At 40.5% G+C, this 22,051-nt stretch overlaps 1 protein-coding gene across 2 annotated transcripts in view; it reads left to right on the forward strand.

Annotated features, from left to right (window-relative positions):
* The window catches only part of ADGRA1 (adhesion G protein-coupled receptor A1), a 302,973-nt gene that overhangs the window by 259,837 nt on the left and 21,085 nt on the right, over nucleotides 1-22,051 (forward strand). For both annotated transcript variants that reach the window (XM_081912622.1, XM_081912623.1), the window contains one exon: nucleotides 3,334-3,479. In XM_081912622.1, the coding sequence (XP_081768748.1) occupies nucleotides 3,334-3,479 (146 nt within the window). The remainder of the gene's footprint in view (nucleotides 1-3,333; nucleotides 3,480-22,051) is intronic.

Below are 22,051 nucleotides of genomic sequence, written 5' to 3' on the forward strand. Positions count from 1 at the left end.
GGGGGGAATTCATCAGGTGAAGACATTCCTCCCCTCCAATGTTTTTCTGGTGGATTTTAGCTGTTTTATTATTTTTAACATTGGCAGCTTTTAGGGTTCTGCACTTCCTCCTACTGACAATGTTTAATGCTGTTTGCTATTTTGGGTGGGGAAGCTTTTTTTTAATCTATAGATTTGTATAATAGAGGGATTGGTTACTGATGTGCTACCTCCATTGTTAGACTAATAGAACTGTATACTTGGAAGGTACTCCAGGGGACATCTAGTCCAACCCCCTGCAATGCCAGAATCACAGCTAAAGACTCCCTGAGAGGTGGCCATCCAACCTCTGTTTGAAAACCTCCATGAAGGAGAGTCTACCACCTTCTAATGGAGTCCATTCCCCTGCCAAACAGCTCTACCAAAAAGTTCTTCCTGATGTTTAGTGGGAAACTCCTTTCTTGTAATTTGAATCCATTGGTTTGGGGCCTACCCTCTGGAGCAGCAGAAAACAAGTTTGAGATATTTGAAGATGGATCTCATGTCACTATCATATTTCAGTCTTTTTTAAAAAAAAAATCCAGGATAAACATACCCATATCTCTCAACCATGCCTCATAAGGCTTGGTTTCCAGACCCTTTATCATCTTGGTCGCTCTCATCTGCACAGATTCCTAGACCTTGGTCCCAGAACTGGACACATTTCTCCAGGTGGGGTACCACTGGAGACAGTATGCTTCTGAATGACAGTTGCTGGAAGCCACAGGAGATGAGAATGCTGCTGTGCTCAGGGCTTGTGTGCTTTCCATCTGGTTGGGCACTCTGAGAACAATATGCTGGCCCAAGATGATGATGATGATGATAATTATTATTATTATTTATTTATACCCCACCCATCTGGCTGAGTTTCCCCAGGCACTCTGGGTGGCTCCCAATCAAGTGTTCAAAACAGTACAGCATTAAATATTAAAAACTTCCCTGAACAGGGCTGCCTTCAGATGTCTTTTAAAGATAAGATAGCTACTTATTTCCTTCACATCTGAAGGGAGGGTGTTCCACAGGGTGGGCGCCACTACCGAGAAGGCCCTCTGTCTGATTCCCTGTAACTTCAGTGCCAGAATGCCCTCGGAGTTTGAGCTCAGCGTCCGGGCTGAATGATGGGGGTGGAGACGCTCCTTTCAGGTATACTGGGCTGAGGCCATTTAGGGCTTTCAAGGTCAGCACCAACACTTTGAATTGTGCTCAGAAACGTACTGGGAGCCAATGCAGATCTTTCAGGACCAGTGTTATGTGGTCCCGGCGGCCACAGATGAGCCACTAACCTGCAACCAGCAGGTTCGTCTGTAACTGAGTGTGTGGCTTTATAGCCAAATTTACTATGTTGTGTTTTTTGAGTCACCTACAGTCTTCAACATACTTGCTACAGAAATTTACCACAATTACTATTACTTAATTAATCCACCAAAATGTTTCCCATCTCACCCTTATTTTCACAGCAGTAGTCCTGCTCCTGTAATTGCTTTGCCTGGCAGTTGCTACCAACCACTATTTTTATTAACTTTTTCTTTTTAACCCAAATGGTAACTTGCCATGATATTACACAATGATGTAGCATCATGGTAAATGGGCCCTCTGGGTGAAAAAAAGGAAGAAATGTGGTTTTCAGTGGCTGGCAAGTTTCCTCTGGTTCTACCACACATGTCTGAAAATCTCCAAAGTGACTCTGCAGAAGTGGTGGCAAAATTTGAGAGGGAACCATTTTGGACCAGCCTTATTTTTGTGCCAGTTTTACATTCAAAAGTCATGTCCCGTGCCTCCTGTTCATTCTTTTACATAGAAAACCAGACTTTAACTCAGAGTCATGAGTGTTGTAGACTCTTGTGTGCTACTCTTTCATTCAGATATGTTAACTCAGATTATTTTGGTGAGATTGCAAAGTTAAAGGGCTTAATTATAGTACAATCATTACTGGCATTTATTAAGGATTGGAAATTTCCTGTGGACTTTCTGCATGAAAGAGAAAATGAACTTGTAATATCTGGATTTGAAGACTGAAAAAATACTGGTTTATAGAAGGTAGAATGGTTGGATCTTAAGGTGTGACTTTAGCTGTGTGACAGAGAGCTGGAAGTCCTTTTATTCTGCTTTATCTTTCTCTAATCTTTTTTCACTCTTTCTCTTCTCTCACTTTCTGTTGTCTTTTCTCCTTTCTGCCTTTTTTTTACACTAGTATATTATAAAAAGATACTTTGCAAGGGGAATGTATTTTTGTATATCTCTGAATAAGTATCAATAAATAAAGAAATTTAAAAAATATTATTTTAAAGGCATTTTATGGGTCTGAAATATTCCAAAATATGATTTAAATAACAACATCTAGTTTTTAAGGACTAAAAATATATATCATTGATTTTTTTTTCACCCTGGTGGAAGTGGAGAAGAGTCAATGAACTCTTGGGCAACAAAGGCCATGTACCAGACCAACAGTTCTGGTTGGTAATTTGTTGCTGTGTAGGCCTGGGAAAGATTGAGGATGTGCCACTCCAATCTTTCCAGCAGGCTAAATTGAATGTTAATAGTATAAAACTACAGAAGGAGCTTGCTTTTTCATTGACCCTATACATTTAATTTGCATTACATGCAGCATAATTAGCAAAACAGTAGCAGGTCCATTATCCGCTTGCCAGCAAAGCTTAGTGAATCAATTCAAGTTTAATTCAAGAGGCTTAAATTCAAACATGAACTGTGCCCGTGAAGGGAGTAGTTTTCACAGTCATGTTTCTGAGTGGTTGTAAAATCTATTATCCTCCACAAAGGGGGATAGCCCTCTCGTGGGTATATCCACAGGGTCCTGGGGGAGCGTTATCTCCTGTGTCCACCCAACCTTTCATTTTCTCTGCGGTAGAACACAGCAAGAAAAGGGCCTGTGCGGGTTGCATATGCAGAAAGAGATGTCATTTACAAGAAGAGTATTACGTTCCATCAGCATGGGTTGCATGTGACCTCTGAAACTTTATCTGACTGCTCAGCTGGGAAACCTCCAATAAATTAATAATTATATAATTTTTAAAAAGTGTCCCAAGCTGAGCTTGTACTTGCCCTTCGCCATAAGAAAACGCCTAATGAAACTTTGCCCATTTTGTGTGTTCTGTTTGATAAAAAACCTTACTTATTTTCTTAGGTATGGGCAATTATGAATCAGGGGAAAGCAAATAAGTTATTAAATCTACCACAAAATCATTTCACTTTGCAAATGTTCCAGTATGCTTGTATATATATATATGTGCAACAGAATGATGTCTTATTTTTGTATCCATTTGTTGATTCTTCTTAACTGACACTGTTTCATTGTAGGTTGGCATAGTATTGCATTATTCTACACTCTCTACAATGCTGTGGATTGGAGTGACTGCAAGGAATATTTATAAGCAAGTCACGAAAAAGCCTCAGACCGCCCAAAACAGTGACCAGCCTTCTTATCCAAAGCAGCCATTGCTCAGGTATGGATCATTATAAGTGCTGTAAGATACACTCCACAGCTTTAAGCTTTGAATCCTTCAGATCAAACCTAAACATGTAATGTAAAATTCCTGTATCTCTGTAAATTGTGGAAATATTTTCAAACCTTGATATGTTGTTGTTATTTTTTTCAAAATTTGCACCAAATATGTAGAATATATCCTCTTTCTGTGTAGTCCATCGGGTCATGAGATGACTTCAGGCATGTATCTGTCATACAACCACATAAATTCTTCTCTCTGCATAAAAGCAATGTGTCTTATATCATATTGTTTGAAATAAGCAGAAATGTGCGGTTCAGGCATATATCTGTGTGAGCGTGGAGGAGCAAGGCACACACACACTCACAACTCGTAGACTTTGGTGCAGTAATAGAAACTTCTTGCCGTCTGGGAGACAAAATGTAATTGGTGGCTTGTCCACACTTACCTTTTGTCCCACCCTTCACAGTCACAAGCCTGCATTTTAAAGCTCCGTGTCCAAGCAATATCCGTTTTTGCTCCAAATCTTTCCCTGCAAAACCTCACTCTTTAAAGTTGAATTGGAGCAAATGGCTATTTGGGGTTTTGCATGGATTGCTGTTTGCTTCAATTAAGCTGTGAAGAGCTGTAAAGAGATTGAGCTGGAGAAAGCTGCAGAGCATCAAGACACTCAGACATGGAGCCTGAAAATACAGACTATGCTTGGAATGTGCAGAGGAAACGTAAGTGTGGATAAGCCCCAAGTAACCACTTGTTTCGGTGGTGGCAGTTAGTAAGGAAGTCTATGTCTAGCTTGAACATCAGGCCTTGTGCTCACCTGTTTCGTCTTTATACCACCCACTCCCTTCTCCCTTTTCAATGCATTGCTGCCATTATTATTGTCATCGTCATCCTGCCTTTACTCCCAAAGGAACCCACAGAGTCTTCGGTTAGCAATAGTTCCCGCTTATGTCCAAACTGGAAAACTCTGGTTCAGAACAAGGCAAGACCCTAAGCCATTTTTTGAATTGGTTTAAAATCCAGCTTGTTCCAAGTCCACAACCATAGTTTCCTGGTCCAGACATAACTGGAAACAAAGCTTGATTGAAGATTTCCTGAATCAACTGCAGCATGCTGAGAAGATAGGTGGGAAGGAGTGGTACAACTTGAGATTTTCATTTGCTTATAGAGTACTTTCTTTGGCTAGTTAAGAGCTCCATTGAATGGCTATTGGAACAGGTTAATGCCAACAGGTCTATTTCAAGGTAATGGACTTGATTTTTGCAGCTATTGTATCAGGATTTTGGGAGAGCTTTCAGCATAACCAGAATTTGGACAGAGAGCCCAGTGATGTCTGCACCATTTTGCAATTTCCCAATAACTATAAACATAGGCAGATTCAATGTAGCATGCCCACCTCCAAAAAATAATCCCAACTGACATTCTACCTTGAGGATGTGCAATCTGCTCTATGACCATATAATATTTATATAAAAAATCTCTATTCAGAGATGCACATGGAACAATCTGTATTTAGTCACATCATTGGTTATCTGCTGCTTAAAATACCTTCTAAGTTCATTAGAAGGCCTTTAAAATCAGTCTAATGGAAGAAGAAAAAAGTAACGTTCAGTAGAAGCCCTGAGTGCTCCATCTGAAATGAGAAGCAATGTTTTTCCTGAGAACCAGAGTTACTCAATTTGCGATTCATTATAATGTTCCCCACTCAGTAGTTCATGGTAAAATGAATAATTGCCAGTTTCACATGCCACTGTAAGGTTATTAAAGTAGCAGATTATTTCAGGTTGCAAAGACCCAGCAAACTGTGTTCACCAAATTCAGTTCCTGTTAGAGTTGAAAATATAGTTTTATAGAAAAGATAACTCCAATTAGATTTCTTTGTAACTATCGTTTTGTGAGTTTGGGCCACAACAATAAATCAGCATGGTAACAATGCAGCACTATTTTTGCAGTACCACAACTTGAAAGTAATGGTTTAAAATTATTCTGGGATTTTTTCTAACTATGGACATACCATAATTAGCATCAGAGGCACAACCCCAGAAGTATCTAATATAATTCAATAATGCTAACTATTACTGCTAACTAAGCCAAACAATACCAAATAATCTTTTTCATTTCACACAGAAAATGGGCATATAATGTGGAAAATTTAAATATCCTTAAAGCACTAGAATGTCTTACATTTCTAATTAGTCCTTTCCCTCCCAACCTTTTTGAAGGATGACGTTGGTTTTTCTAGTTTTTTGACTCTGTCAAAGACCAAAGTATTCAGCATTACAATACATATTATTCCAATTAAATCTACTGAAGATGGTTAGTTTTTAGTTTTTTTATATTTTATTTTATATTTTAGTATTTTATTTTAAATACCTCTAATTATGGTTGCTTCATTCATTTAAAATTTGGGGCTCAGCTACTGCTTATTAGTGTACACCAAAATAATAATAATGAAGTGAGTACTTCCTATAGGTTCTCAATCCTTTCTGCCCTCCAAGAATCTCTGTGTCCCTGTCTCTATATCATCACATTTACATAAATGACTTGGTGGACATATTTGCCTGTGTTGGACTAAAGCAGTTGGTTAGTTAAAAATACCTGTTTTGATTCAGTACCGCCCCCCATCATTCATCCAGGACACCAAGATCCAGCTCTGAAGGCCTTCTGGCAGTTCCCACATTTTGAGAAGTGTTGTTGCAGGGAACCAGGCAGAGTGCTTTGTGGAATGCCCTCCTGTCAAATGTCAAAGAGATAAACAATCATATGGCTTTTTGCAGACATCTGAAGACAGCCCTGTTGTTTTTAATGTCTGATGTTTTGGTGTGTTCCTTTGGCGTGTTGGAAGCTGCCCAGAAGTAGCTGGGCAACCCAGTCAGATAGGTGTGGTACAATACAACAACTATGACAACACAACAACAATATTAACTACTACTACTACTATTACTACCACCATGACTTCTCTTTCAGATTATGTATAGAATTGAATGGTTTTCCAGCTTCCAGCTGGATGTTTTTGTACCATAATATTGCTATAAGGGACATATGGATTTTTTGTGATTCCGTAAATAATATTGTTGCCGGCAATTAAGCAATCAACTTTCCTTTTAAGATAATTTTAAAAGCTACATTTTTTTTACAAAGAAACATTGAATCAGGAGAATTGCAGGAATATAGAAATGTGCTGTTGTCAGTTTCAAATGTAGGTGAGGAGGTGTCTCTGTAGAAAGCGCTACTGCAAATGTGTGAGCAATTGCTACATATAGTTGAATAAACAGCAGGGTTTAAGATTTCTGTTTCTGTGCTTGTATTTATATTTATTAGGTCTCTACCTACAGCAACCATAATATTTCCAGGAATCAGAGGTAGATTACTTTAGAAGCCTCTGAGTTATAATTTAAAAATATAGATCCATGCGGAGGAAATATTCTTAGAAAGCTGTGTCAGAAAATATGAAGAGATTGGCCAGGGTTTGGTTGTCCTCCATCTTATAATACTAGCCAGTGTTGGTCTATATTTGTCTTTTCTAAGCTTGTCTCTGCAGTATAATTTTATTGCTTTCACTAGCTTATTATTATATGGGCCCTGTAACATCTGACTTAATCTCTTCCTTGTTAAATTGTGATCATAATAAAGGCTTATGCTTTATAGTGCAGTGCTTTATAATATGAAATTAAATAACATAGATTTAATTTTTGACCAATTTGTACTTTAAGATGTGTTTTCGTTTGCCTTTTGATGAAATTAGCCAGTACTACTTGACTGGCTAGCTTTTCCCCCCTCATGAGTTTCATTGGATACTTAAATAACAGTAGTTTTCCAAATACATAATGTGATTCATGGTGGATTCAGCTAACCCAGCATGCTAGTGGAAACCACAGCAAGGACTCCAGCTAGCATGATGTGGTTTCTCCACTCTCTTCCCCCTATACACATCCCCCAATCCTTTCTGGGGGGTAGGTAGAACCCCCTGAACAGAGTGGAGAGGGTGTACTTGCACTGACTGAACGATCAGAAAACTGTCCTTCCATGCAGTCTGAGTTGCCTAAATGGTAGCCTCACCGTAAGAAGAGATAACCTGAAGTTGATTGATGGGCAATGAGCTGCAAAAAGTCAAAACTGTGCCTTGATTTCTGAAAATATGCTTAGGAATACAGTGGTACCTCAGGTTAAGTACTTAACTCGTTCCAGAGGTCCATACTTAATTTGAAACTGTTCTCAACCTGAAGCACCACTTTAGCTAATGGGGCCTCCCGCTGCTGCCGCACCGCTAGAGCACAATTTCTGTTCTCATCCTGAAGCAAAGTTCTTAACCCAAGGTACTATTTCTGGGTTAGCCGAGTCTGTAACCTGAAGTGTATGTAACCTGAGGTACCACTGTACTCAGCATGTCTTTGTAAGGGAATTGCCAAGAATCTATCGGCACTTAGAAACCATTCAGATGACCAAAGTACCTTCAGAGAAGCATCTGATTGTCTGTATCAACTTATAAGCTAAAGAGTATTTTACTAAATTAGTTACAAATTTATGGTAGAACATGTGGTAAGAGGAGATGAGGGGGGGAAAGCATTTGGAATATTTGATTTGAAATTGAATTTGGTTGGTGTTGAGCACCTTCGGATGACCTGTTGATTGAGCATCCATCCTGATTTGTTTGCAGAAAGGTTAGATCACGTCAAAGCTAATATACTTTCCAATGTAATTCAGCCATTTCCTTATCTCAAAAAATTGTTGAGGGCAGTGAATTTGTTGCTCAGGACTTTCCAATCAACTGTAACTGCACAACCTGAAATTGTTGGTATGTGATTGAATCCCACCCCAATATAGCACCAGTTTAAAAGCACACATTGTCTAGAGTTGAGGTTGTTCTAGGAAGTATTGCTATGTATTTAGAGAACCAACTTCAGGATTCAATAATACAGTATTGAGCCTTAACTGATACATGATAAAGACATTCACAGCCACCAGTTGCAAATTTGGGCCAGGCAAAAACATTCATGGCTTACAGAATTGTGGTTTGTTCAGTGTAGTTCAGTAGTTCAGTCAACAGTTTATTTTCCAAAGCCTACTGTGTTCTCCTCAAGTGAGAGGCTATAAGGAAAAGATAATTCCAATGTTCCAGGTTACATAGGTTTCCAGGAAAAAATCCTTAGCTTCAAGAATATCTTCCCTCTTAGAGTGGTGAATAATTGAAGCCTCATAGTGCAGAGCAAATATCTATGGTTGGATAATTAATGCTCTATCATCAATACAAAAGCAAAACAGGAAATATAACTTATGTCTCTGATGTTAATTCACATGCTTCTCATCATAGCCAATGAACACTTTAAATGAGCTCCTCGCTTGTGACAGTAATTGTGATGTGTATTTTTAGACCATTTTGAATTGTGCTGCAATTAGTGTAATTCATTAATGAACAATAGACATTTTTAGTAATTCTTATACATTTGCAGGCTTGCATATTCTCGAATAGCAGAAGTCATTATAAGGACACAGTTTATAATAGCTGCTTCTAGACATAATTCTCCGACTTTGAGCAACCCTTCTAACATTTGGATTGAAATATAAAATACTTGCCAAGGAATTTGAGCTGAAGAATCATGCGGCCTTTTGAATATTTGCTACAAAGCTTGAACCAGAGGACAATCAATTAAAAATTATAGCATTCCACAAATAGCTGTTTGAATGCTCTTTTTTTCTGTGTTCTTGGCATCACAAATCAGTATATTAAACAAAAAGTGTCAGTTATGGATAAAGATTAAATATAATATAATAAATTGTATTTTCTGACAATTTGTATGATGGAACTAAACTTTTAGTAGTTTGGTTTAAAGGTATTTGCAATCTGGTTACAATGATATAAACAGCTGCCTTATACTGACCTCATTTGCACAGCATGGTAAACCAAACTATATCTTACAGGGATTGCATGAATGTGCAGGCTCCCAGAGAGAAACATGCAAACACTTTGCTCCTCCACAAATGTTTTTAGTGCCATACCACAATGAGCTAAACCAAGGTTTGGCTTATTATGTCGTTCAAACCTCGGCTTGTGGTTAAGCTCTCTCCTCACTAACCCCAAAGAACAAGCTACTGTCTGTAAGATTATTCAGAGGCTAAGAAAGTGCACCAGAGCTAGCTCATGTAGAGAGAGATAGCTTGAATCCGAAATGAAACCAGATTCCCGTGTGCTAGAACTGACCAGAAAACATTATGTGGACCTCTGAACATTAATAACACCGAGACATCCAGAACTGCCTATTCTGACTGGAAAATAGCTCTCGGTGTTTTCATGCAGGGGTCTTTGCCATTCTTGCTGGCAGAGATCCTTTAGCTGAAGATTGCGTAGGAAGGAGAGGTGATATTGGTGAACTCTGAATTCAAGTTCATGGATTATATGTAACCAATTGTTTAACATAGCACTTCATTTCAACTGTTACTGCACATAAACATGGAAATATCAAGATGACCCCAGATATGCTCCTCTCAAACTGCATTCTTACGCTATCAGATTGAAATACTAAAATAAGGGCTGAAACAAAATTTCTCCTACAGATTCTCTTCAAAATCCTCTGTGATTTTGATGTTGAATGTTCATCAAATATTCAGTGTTGTTTAGGTCTAAATCCAGCTTCATGTGAGCATGGTTCTGCCTGCCCTTTATCTACTGCCCCTTGAAGCCCCTCACGCTCTCCCTCCTCAATCTCTTCTGGTGGTTCCCCCAATGTTCCAGAGCAGACATTAGGGGTGCTGCAGGAAGAAGAGGATCTGAAAGTCCTGTCCTGTGAGTGGAACTTTGTAGCACTTTTTAAAGTGCTACTTATGCTGGCAACAGTAGTCCAATTAACTCATCTCTGGCTTCAAGGCCCCTTCTCATCCATCTCTTGGATAAAGGAATTAGTTGACTGGCATCATGAGAAACCTCCCTTTTCCCAATGAACTGAACCAAACCTCAGCCTTCAAAGCAAGCAGATAAGCTTATATGATCTCCTGTTACAGCTCACACCAATTAGTCCCAGGGTTATATTACCAAGATGGTTTTTACAGGGCTTCTAGGACATTTCCGCCATTTTGTTCTACAGACTGACTCAGGTTTCTAACCATGGTCTGTCAGGAGGAGCCAAAAAACAAAGCCTCATTTGGCTCCCTCCAAGGGATAGCTGCCACTGCTACTCCACCATTGTATTTTCTCCATATTCCTTAGTTATGCACCACTTCTGCCTTATACTGTAGTATCTGACCTGACTTGAAACAGAATGCTGAGATATAGCAATCTTCCAGCTCATTGAAGACTTATGGGCTCCTGTGGATTTTTGAGTTGCTCTAAAATAGTTGCATTAAATTTAATTGAATTAAACTATGCTACCCCAAATGCATGTGTGAATTGCCACAAGTCTGCTTTAGCAAAAGCTAGCCTGCATGGTCATCTGAGATTTTATATTTTTTGATCAAAATGTTTACCAAGTTTTCTTATGGATGAAATTATTTGATGTTTCAACTGCTTTGTTGACTATTTAAGAGGACATTTGCAAATATAATTTGAGCTGTGAGGGCATGGAAAAATACTTGCCTACTTGCACTTGTTGACTTCTATAAATCCTGTTTATGCCTTTAACTGTTATTGCTCCTGAATTGCTAAAATAATATCTATCTTAAATGGGTTGCATTTGTCTTTTGGCAAGTCAGTCTCTTTAAGCTTTGCTTTTCGAAACAATAATCTCCCTAAAGCAGTTATTATGATTTTGGATGAAATAAAGTACTTGGCTTACTTGAAATGCACTAGGAAAAAAATATTCACAACATTTTCACGTTCAAATTCTTCCTCCATTGTAGCCTTCCTGTCCCTCCTTTCCTCTATGATGTATTTTATTACGTGACCAGCTTCTGACAAATCTAAAGTGTGCCAAATCTGCCTGCAGTCTTTTGGAGACATTTTGAGTCTAGTGAAAACTGGCATCTAGTCCTCCAGGTATTTAGATTCAGGTGTTGCACTGATGTGGAGCTAGAAATACACATGCAGTTCCTTCATGCACGTATTATTTATTTGAATTCAGAAGCTCTATATGGACAAAAAAGCAGCAGCAGCAACCAACATGCTGGAGATTGTTCACTACAGATGTATAAATAACCCTTTCAACTTCCTTTTGAAATCCCAAAAGCACAACTTAAAACAATTAATATAACCAGTAGTCCACAAAATCAGATAATAATTCACCACAGCACTACTGGCTGAGTCCAATGCTCTGGCTTTCCTGTCATTTTTTCTCCGGAATGGCAATAGTAGATGTGTTCACTAAAGAAAAATCCCATTTAATTTGTAGGAAGCAGCATGCTTAGAGCTGCATATTTTGTCAAATGATAGTAGCAATTTCTCATTTAGAGTAGAAATTAGGCCCTTTCCCTTTTAAAACCCAAGTGTCTTTGAAAGCTGCTGAGAGCTAATTCATATGTTATAGAGGATTTGAGCACAGCTTTCAGCTGGTGTGAGATCCACAAGTTCTACTTTATGTACTATAGAAATATGGGGGAGGAATGCCCAAGTGGTTCATTGCTACCGTCAGACCTCTCACCTGTTAATTTTGGGTTTTGCGGATTTGATACATTAACCTAATGCAGTTATTCAGTGGTTAAAAAAAAATGACTGGTATATGTTTCATAATGACTGGTATATGTGTTAGGAAGGAAACACTTCTTATCCTCCCCCTTTTGTTACCATTATTAACTTTGCTTTCTAGAGACACAGTGTTCTTAGAGGAGCATAATTACACTTGGAGGGCAGGGAGGGAAATTAACTCTCTTCCTGCTTATGTCTTGGATCCGAATGCCCTGTGTTAAGTTGTGGGTGAACATATCAGACGACACAGCGATTCTTCAAACAGCTCTTGTTTATTCACAGGCCAAAACAGAACTGAACTGAAGGGTTAAGCCAGCCTGCTTATATAGAGCTCCACTAGAATGCAACAGTAACCATTTTCTGTAACTATCCTATCACTGAACATCACTTCAGTACATAACACCCTGGAACTTGGACGTTTTGGCTCCCGAACACCGCAAACCTGGAAGTGATTATTCCGGTCTGCAAATGTTCTTTTGGAACCCAAACATCCGACAGGGCTTCCACAACTACTGATTGGCTGCAGGAGCTTCCTGCAGCCAATCAGAAGCTGTGATTTGGTTTTCGAATGTTTTGGAAGTTGAACAGACTTCTGGAACGGATTCCGTTCGACTTCCAAGGTACAACTATGTATGTAATAACAGGGTATAAGATGGGGAAGAAGAAGGAGAGGGGGAAATGAGCAGAGGGGAGCATCATCAACATACATCTTGTGGTCCTTGCTCCCCTCTCTCGACACAATCCTCTGCTTTCTGCTTTCTTCTTCTCTTTAGAGAGGACTCTCACAAAATAATAGCCCCCTTATGACGAAAGGCCTGTCTGACAAGGGAGGCAAGATATGAGCTTTGAGAGCTTCCTATAAAAGGCAAAGGAAGGGGATGGTCAGAACCCTCCCTGGGGAAGAATTAAAGGGGAACTTGCAAGTCAGGCTATGTGCTTGGTATAGTAGGCAGGTAAAAGAATTCCTTACCTGAGTTTCTAATAGCACTGCAGTTATTGCTTCAGTGATTATAAGGCATGAATGGACCTGCATAAACAGGGCTGCCTCCTCCTGTTCCCTTGGGAATGTTCAGTAGTGAACAGGAGGAAAAAGAGGTGGTAGATCAAGGGTCTCCCACTTTTTTGCCTCTTCCATCCATCATTGGCGCCTCCCATCCATTAATTTGAGAATGATGAATGGAGGAAATGGGGAAGGTGGTGTAGGGCTAAGGAACAAGCTGGAGTCCTCTTCCCAGAGCATCCCCACCCTGCTTATCACTTTTGAAAGATTTTGCCTGCTTTTGAATATTCACCTGCCGGATACTGTCTTGGCTATCAGAATGATAAATTTCTTGTTGTTGGACTGCACTGCCAAAAGGGGGAGCAGTGACTTCATTCAGCCAAAGCCATTTGGAGCTTATTTTTCTTGATGGCTGTTAAAGAGATGCTGCTTTGCAAGTGTTCCTCCCAGCATGATTTAGCTTCCATTGAAGAACAATGGACGTCTGTAGTTCAGATTCATGCGAAGCTTGGGCTATTTCTGGCTGCATAGGGTCCAAAAGAAATGAGTAATGCTTCTTATGAGTCACAGTATGTGCTCATCAGCCTGACTAATAGTGTCCAATTGAGATTTTGAAGCTATTGTAGCCATACACACACACACACACACACACACACACAAGCCACCTGAGGGACTGGCCTTTCTCCTGGCTCTTGCCCAAAACACACAAACAGAGGCTTTTGGAAGTAAGAAATAGATCTTTATTCAGGCAAGTGACGGAACAGGCTTGTCAGCAGGAGATACAATTCAGGAGTTCTGGAGCAGGGTTAAGAAGTTCAGAACTGGATGGAAGCAGTGAAGATGTTTCAACAAGTTTCCCTGCCGCTCCCACCAAGCTTTTAAATGTGAGGCATGGCATGCTCACTCACAAGCCTTGTGGAAATATGGGGTTGCAAGCATGCACTGCAAACATGCTCATGAGTCTGCTCCCATCTGCAAAGGCTCCTGTTGAGTCTCTGTCACCTCCTGTTCAGCCTCCCTCCATGGCTGATCAAAGTGCTCCTCAGCCTCCGCTGGGGCTCCTCCTCAGGATGGTTGGAGGGAAAGGTGGCATCCTTGCTCTCCGTTCCAAACTGACTGCAGTTGGAGCAGAAAAGCGAGACTCACCTCCTCTGTTTCCTTCTCCGCCCCCATCAGCCTGCAAACCCAAGCCTTATCCCAACAGCATTGTGGCAGCAATTCTGTGTACCGTAATCTCCCCACACTTTTTGTTTCTTGTTGTTCACAAGCCAGTGGAATTAATGGGAATATCTCATAGACAAAGCTTGAACCTTCCCAACACTGCAGCTTCCTTTCCTACATAGAACATTTTCATGAAATGGTAGCAGGCAGCCTTTCCAGTTTCAGCACTTCTGAATATTCTGCTGATTTGCAAGAAGACAAGCCAGTTTACCAGTGAAGATGCATTCTAGCAAATGTTGGCTGCTCACCTGAAAGAGAAGGAATATGCAAAACCCGTTGTAAGGCAATTCCCAAAATTGCCTTTGGTGTACAAGAGATCATCCTGGTACCTCGTGAAAATATACTGAAAGTGACATGGACGAATGGTGTCCATTCTTCCACTCTGTCTCTTACTTATTTCCTTCACACGCTCCTTCATTACACTACTCTTTTCTGGTTCTTGGTTTTGAGTTTGCTTCTTCTCTCTTGCGACGCATCCTGCTCTCATCATCTTCTGGGTGTCTAGGAAACAGCTGTGGTTAGTAGTGGTTTATAGGAGCTTATAGAAGGAGGCATTTTGGCCTTCTGACTTCGCTATCCATAAGGGTGCTGTAAAAGGATGGTGTTATTTAATGCATTGTAGTTCAGGAGCTTTGCAGACAGTACCTCTGACTTTCTCACACATTCCACTTCCCCATCTGTGCTTCCACTGTTATGTAGTGCTTATCTGAAGCACTTCCAACTGTGCATGTAAAATGCATAATTGCAAAATGCACATATAATTTTTGCCTGTTTTTGTTTCCATTGGTTTCCCCCACCCCTTAGGATCCTTAATTACTTGCAGTTTAGAGAACTTTGTAGACTGATGTTCATAGCAAAAGACATGTAAATCTTTTTTCTTTAATATCCATAGCTCTGAATAGCACTCCATTCAACTGGTCCAGGTTGTTCTGCTTACTGAAAATTGCCTGGAAGCACCTTGGGATTTGTTTGGAAACTTCTCCCCCAACCCAACCCAACCCAACCCAACCCACAGTCTCTGTCCAGTGACACTGATTTTCAAGCTTGAACTGTTCCTGGGATCCTCCATGTATATCCTGTTTATTGAGCATCTACCCTGGACCACCCCCACCCCATACATTAAAAGCACTGCTATTCCACGTTGACAGAAACAATAGTCGTAGGCTCACACTACTACATGGAGTCCAATGAGTCTTTATTTGGCTTTAAAACACACAGAGAGGGGGGGGGAGATATCTATCTATCATCTATCGATCAATCTGGCTGGGAAAGGGGTGGGGGGAGAGAGGCTACTTAACCCTTTCTTCTTTCAGTTAAAAATTCATCTCCCATGTCTGGTGTTCTACCCATATGGCAGACCCTCCAAGTGTCCCTATTTTCGAGGGACAAACCCAGATTTACAGAAGCCGTCTTGGTTTCTGATTTGATCCTGGAATGTCCCACTTTTCCTTAGTACGTCCCTATTTTCATTGGAGGGTATGCCATAGGGGGGAAATTGTGGGGGAGAGACAGAAAAAGGGTTAAGCAGCCCTGCACTGGGCGCTCCTCCTTCACCCAGATTTGCAGCCTGCCCAGCCTGCTTGAGTTTTGAAAAATGCTAAATGAAAGAATCACCAGAGTCTGAATAACATATAGTTTAAGCCACAGTAGGAAGATTTCTGTGGCATACACAGAGAGCCTGTGTGGTTTCTATAGGCAGCATATGCAATTTTTTAAAGTTGCAAAACATATAATTTTCAGTTTAAGTTTCACATTATAATGAAGACTATTATAGGGGGAATTGTGCATGTGTAGAATCAAGGAGATCGGTTGTGTTATACACTATGGTCAGGGCAGGTATAATTTGAACCTCCATATTACAGGCTGCTTTCCCTTATAGTTCCTATTTTTGATTGAGTCAGCTGGTACGTTTAAAGAAATGAACCAGTATTATATATATGTTATGTGTTAAGCTATAATTTTCTTTCATGCATAATAACCTATTTTTTTATAATGCAAATGACAAATTTCATGGTGGTACATTAAATTTCCTAGGCACGTAACTTTAATGTCAGTATCAATCACAAACTTTATGTAACTATGCAATGATTTTGCATGTGAAGGGAAGATGGGTAGAGGTTTTGCAAACAATCTCTTTTGTTGAGAGCTGTACCTCTATGACCATTCTTTTTCCTCTTTTAAAAAAAAATGGTAGAAAAACAACTTTAGGTATCATTTTAAAAATGTATTTTTGGTTTTATCACATCCGTGCTCTTCAGAAATAAATTAAATTGATGACATTTTTAATTGCTACCATGAGAAACACCTTAAAATGAAAGCATACTGCTTTGAAAAATAAAAAAATATTAGAAATAAATATATAAATTATATAAAGGGTGAGTTGAATTTGCAGGTGGGCAACCTGCAACCAGCAACCAGGGAACTGCATGTGGCTTCAGTCTCTTCTTTCACAGCCTCCCAACACTTTCTGAAACTGCCCCATTCTTCCGATCTGAGTTCCTTTCTTCCTGTCCTTTCTGGTTATAAGATTTGCTGAATATAAGCCCCGCCCCCCAGCTGTCCGAGAACAAATTGGTAGGCTTTGGCACTCACATTCTCATATATGTAATCAACACACACATTCTCTCTGGCACAGGAATTACTTTCATGCGCTTTCAGAATAGTACTTATTTTGGTGTGTTATATTAAAATCCTCTGTATACAGAGTAACCCCATAAATTCCAGTGGAGCTTTCTTCTGAGTAGACCTGCATAGGATTTGGAATTCTATGCAGAATTCTAGATTATGTCAGGACACATCTCTGGCTTCACTCACCTTCAGTGACACCCAGCCCCTGAGAGATCTATCCTTTAAATTAGACTTGGGGCTGCTGCTGAAGATTCAGAAATTTCAGCTGGTACAGGATTTAGTGGCTAGGTTGCTCAGCGGTGTAAGACCGTTAGAGCATATAACAACAATACTGACCCATCTGCTCCAGCTGCCAATTCATTCACGGGCCCAATTTAAGTGCTGGTTTAGACCTCTAAAGCTTTAAACGGCTCAGGACTGCAATACCTCAAGGACTGCCTCTCCCCATATGAACCAGCCCAGACCCTGCAATCACCATCTAATAACCTTTGTTTGTGGGCCACAAGAGGCCCAGAGGTTGGCAACACGAGAACGGGCCTTCTCTGTGGTGGCCCCCCGCTTATGGAATGCTTTCCCCAGGGAGGCTTGCCTGGTGTTTTCATTATGCATCTTTAGGCACCAGGCAAAAAAACATGCATCTTCTCCCCAGCCTTTGGCTAGTTAATCTGTGGTCTTTTAAACTGGGTGGGGTGGAGCGGTGTTGTATATTACTGTGTTGTATAGTTCTGTGTTTTAAAATTGTAAACCACTGTGTGATCCTTGGATGAAGTGGGAATGAAATTTAAAAAATAAATATTCAGGCAAAAGTTGCTTTTATCTTTACAGTTTTTCGGTACTAGTAGTCTAGTGGAACAATAAATGAATGAATAGGTACATGAACAAAAAGTAGGTGGGATCCAAAGGGGTTTGAATGTGTGTTCATGTGTATATACATATGTTCTGTGTGTGTGTGTGCGCGCGCACACACACAGCGCTCTCCAGAACTGCTTTTTGAATTCCTGTGACTTTCTACAGCTATTTGGTAACTAGCAAACAAAAACCTTTTTCAAATACAACAAAGCACTTGCTGGCATTTACTTTAACACTTTGCCCTTTGAAAACCTCTTGACTACTTATAGCACGGGTGTTAAATGAATATAAAATTGAAGGGCAAAACACTCAAGTCAGCAGATGGCCAGAGACCACAGCCATAATTTTTCACTGGAAAGTGAAATGGTGGCTTTGCTGTGGTTTTGCAAGATTCCTAAGCAGGACCAAATTGTGGTTTGCAGTTCTGGTTTGTAGGGAGTGCTTCAGCCACAGTTTCCTGGTTTGGGCATCATGGGGAAATTGAGGTTTGACAAATCTGGAAGTGTCCTTTGCATCTGGACAAGAGAAAGGAGAAGGGCTTGTTGCTCATTCCTCCCTCAATAGAATTCAGTTATTGAGTCAGGAACATTATGCCTGAATTTCTCCAGTATCTCAATGATTCATTTCTATACTTTGGTGTTTCAGTTGTTCCATACGCCCATATTTAATTCTTAGGGTGAAGATAGATACATATTCTAAAGTGTGGTAGAAGTGGTTTTTAATATGCATTTTTAGCTCTGAGCACAAATGTATATCTATTTGATTTACTTATAATTAAATTTGTATCTCGCCTTCCTCCCACAGGAGCCCAGGATGGCTTGTTCCTTAGGCTGTAGTAGTGGTGGTTGGTGGACCTTGGACCTGGGATGCCGATTAGATGGGACCAGTGGGCAGCACACGTAACTGTTAACAATGGCTGCCCTAAACATCCAGGTCTATGGGGAAAGATTATTTCCCTCCTCCAGGTTATTCACTTCCAGGACTACTTTCCAGAATATGGAATAAGTTGGACTAGAGTCTGGGAGAACAGGACTGAAATCACCACCCATGAAACTCACTGTGAGACCTTGGGCCAAACACTGATTGGCCAGATAATGGAAGGTTGACAGAAATTACTGCAGCAGCTCAAATGATAGACTTGGGAGTTTGCAGGAAACAGAAAACAGTGTTGGTTTGTTTTTTTATTATTATTGAGGGAAAGTTTCGATTCCTTCCCCCTCCTCTTTAAACTCCATGTGATGGGGCAGTGCCCCAGTTGTCCTAAGTAACCAGCCTCCACTGGGGGACAGCAAATGTGAGTCACAACCACTTTAAATGCATGTTTGTCTTTAATAGAGGGTGGTTTTTTTCTCCATTGAATTCCATTTAATAACAAAGTCATTCTCTTAGTGGTTGCGTAAGATTGACACAGTGATATATTGCAAGCTGTGACTTAAAGGATGTGAGTTTAAGGGCACAAAACCTATTATTAGCATTATTTTTGCATGTTTTGTTTTCCATTCCAAAATGCCATTGTATTAAATAGGCAATTTAGGAATTTCTTGCCTTGATGGGGGTAGATAGGTTAATGGTTCTTTTCTCCTCACTTGAAAGCAGAAGGACATCGTGATGGTTATTGACTTTCTCAAGGTGTACTAATGCCTGATGATGCAGCAGCTGCTGAGCTGGAGCTGCAATTGAATTTTAGATAACTCTGTATTGCTGTAGCTAAATTTCTAGGAGAAAAAGTACCAATTGCCTACATTAAGAATCTCAACCATTCCACTGTTAGAAATTAACATTTTGAACAGAACTGGAACGTTCTTGTAATTCCCAAGAAACAGAAAGAGAAAGATAAGCAGAAAGATTATATTATTATTATTATTTAGGTAATACAGCTTGCATGTCAGAGATTTTGTGTGAATGTCTGGAGGCAGTTGGGAGGTGGGTGGTGGCTAGCAGATTGAGATTGAATCCCAACAAGACTAAAGTACTGTTTCTGGGGGACAGGGGGCAGGCAGGTGTGGGGGACTCCCTGGTCCTGAACTGTGCCCTTGAAGGACTAGGTTCGCAGCCTGTGAGTCATTTTGGACTCACAGCTGTCCATGGAGGCGCAGGTCACGTCTGTGTCAAATACAACTGTCTACCAGCTCCATTTGGTATGCCAGCTGAGACCATACCTGCCTGCACACTGTCTCACTAGGGTGATACATGTGCTTGTTATCTTCCACTTGAACTACAGCAATGCGCTCCATATGGGGCTTCCTTTGAAGATGACTCGGAAACTACAACTAATCCAGAACGTGGCTGCCATACTAGTGGCAGGGAGCACCCACTGGAACCATATAACACTGCTTTTAAATGATCTACATTGGCTCCCAGTACGTTTCCGAGCACAATTCAAAGTGTTGGTGCTGACCTTTAAAGCCATAAAATGGCTTTGGCCCTGCATTCCTGAAGGAGCGGCTCCATCCCCATCATTTAGCCTGGAGATTTAGCTCCTAGGGCCTTCTGGCAGTTCCCTCACTGAGAAAAGTGAGGTTACAGAGAACCAGGCAGAGGGCCTTCTCAGTGGTGGCACCCGCCCTGTGGAACGCCCTCCCATCAGATGTCAAGGACTTAAGCAACTATGTGACTTTTAGAAGAGATCTGAAGGCAGCCCTGCATAGGGAAGTTTTTAATGTTTGATGTTTTATTGTGTTTTCATTTGTTGGAAGCCACCCAGATTGGCTAGGGGAACCCAGTCAGATGGGCAGCATATAAACAATAAATTATTACAGTGGTACCTTGAATTAAGTACTTAATTCATTCTGGAGGTCCGTTCTTAACCTGAAACTGTTCTTAACCTGAAGCACCACTTTAGATAATGGGGCCTCCTCCTGCTGCCGCGCCGCTGGAGCACGATTTCTGTTCTCATCCTGAAGCAAAGTTCTTAACCCGAGGTACTATTTCTGGGTTAGCAGAGTCTGTAACCTGAAGCGTATGTAACCTGAAGCGTATGTAACCTGAGGTACCACTGTATTATCACTACTACTACTACTACTACTACTACTACTATTGCTATTATTCTGCTATGGGTTCCATTAGTCACTCTAACTGAAGGACCTGTCTCCACTGTCCAAGGCAATATGCCTCTGGATACCAGTTGCTGGAAACTGCAAGGGAGGAGAGCACTGTTGTCCTCAGGTCCTTCCTCCTGGCATCCCACAGGCATATGTGAGAGCAGAAGGTTGGACTAGATGGGCCTTTGGCCTGATCCTTCAGTACTCTTCTCATGCCCTTAATATTTCCATAGTGCAATGCCCCCACCACAAGCCTGGATCCCTACCTTGCCTCGGGAGAGACCCTTTGTGCCATACCAGAGTAAAAGGGAGGAAGGATGAAGGGAAAGGGAATGATGAGCACAACCATAAACTGCGCCACAGAACGCCAAATCTGTTTCTCAAACATTGCTGCAGTGGCTTTTCTTTGCAGTTCCTGTGTCTGCTTCCCATCTCTGGTGAGCCTTCGGTTCCTATACTAACGTTATTCGCTTCCCTCTGCATCACAGCAAACATGTCCTTGATCTGTTTAAAATCCTGATTTGCTGCCCAGAGCTTAAGAGCTATGGAAGGTCCCCTAAAACACAACCGCACATGATCTTACATATATGGCTGTCGTAATCCAGTAATCTATGTAGGTCACATGTGCTTTGGAGGAGGGGAACCTACTACAAAAATTCATGTTTTGTGATTAAATGTGCTAAATGCATTTTTATGCAGCTTTTTTTTAAAAAAAGCAGAAGGATGGACTTTATGAATAAATGCATGCAAAACCTGACAGACAGGAAATCTCACTCTGCTGATTATGGTTTGTACCGTGTTTTCCAACTATCTTGAGCAGCTTCAACTTAAGCATGTTGGCTATGTCCAGAATGCATAAGGAAAGAAATCTCATTGAACTCACATAGAAGCTCTCTGATATTTAAATGCTAACTTTGCTCTGTCTTTCACCTGTGATTTCCCCCCTATAATATAGTTTTCCTTATACGTTTGTCCAATTTGTAAATAGTAAGAGCAATGGAACGGCACAGTAAATATTTCAAGCAGTTTTGACTTCCTCCAAAAGGACCTTATTTTTTCAGAACTAATTTATTATTGGATTAATTTCTCCCATATTATAGCTTAACAGATGTGTAGCATCTGCAACTTTTTATGCAACCTAATTCAAGTGAGCATATATAAATTTCCCACAAGCTGGCTTCTCAGTGCTGGCCAAGATTTGTATAAATGAGCCTTTAATCCT

This window comes from Podarcis melisellensis (assembly GCF_964234715.1).
Source record: "Podarcis melisellensis genome assembly, chromosome: 5".
Lineage (NCBI taxonomy): Eukaryota > Metazoa > Chordata > Lepidosauria > Squamata > Lacertidae > Podarcis > Podarcis melisellensis.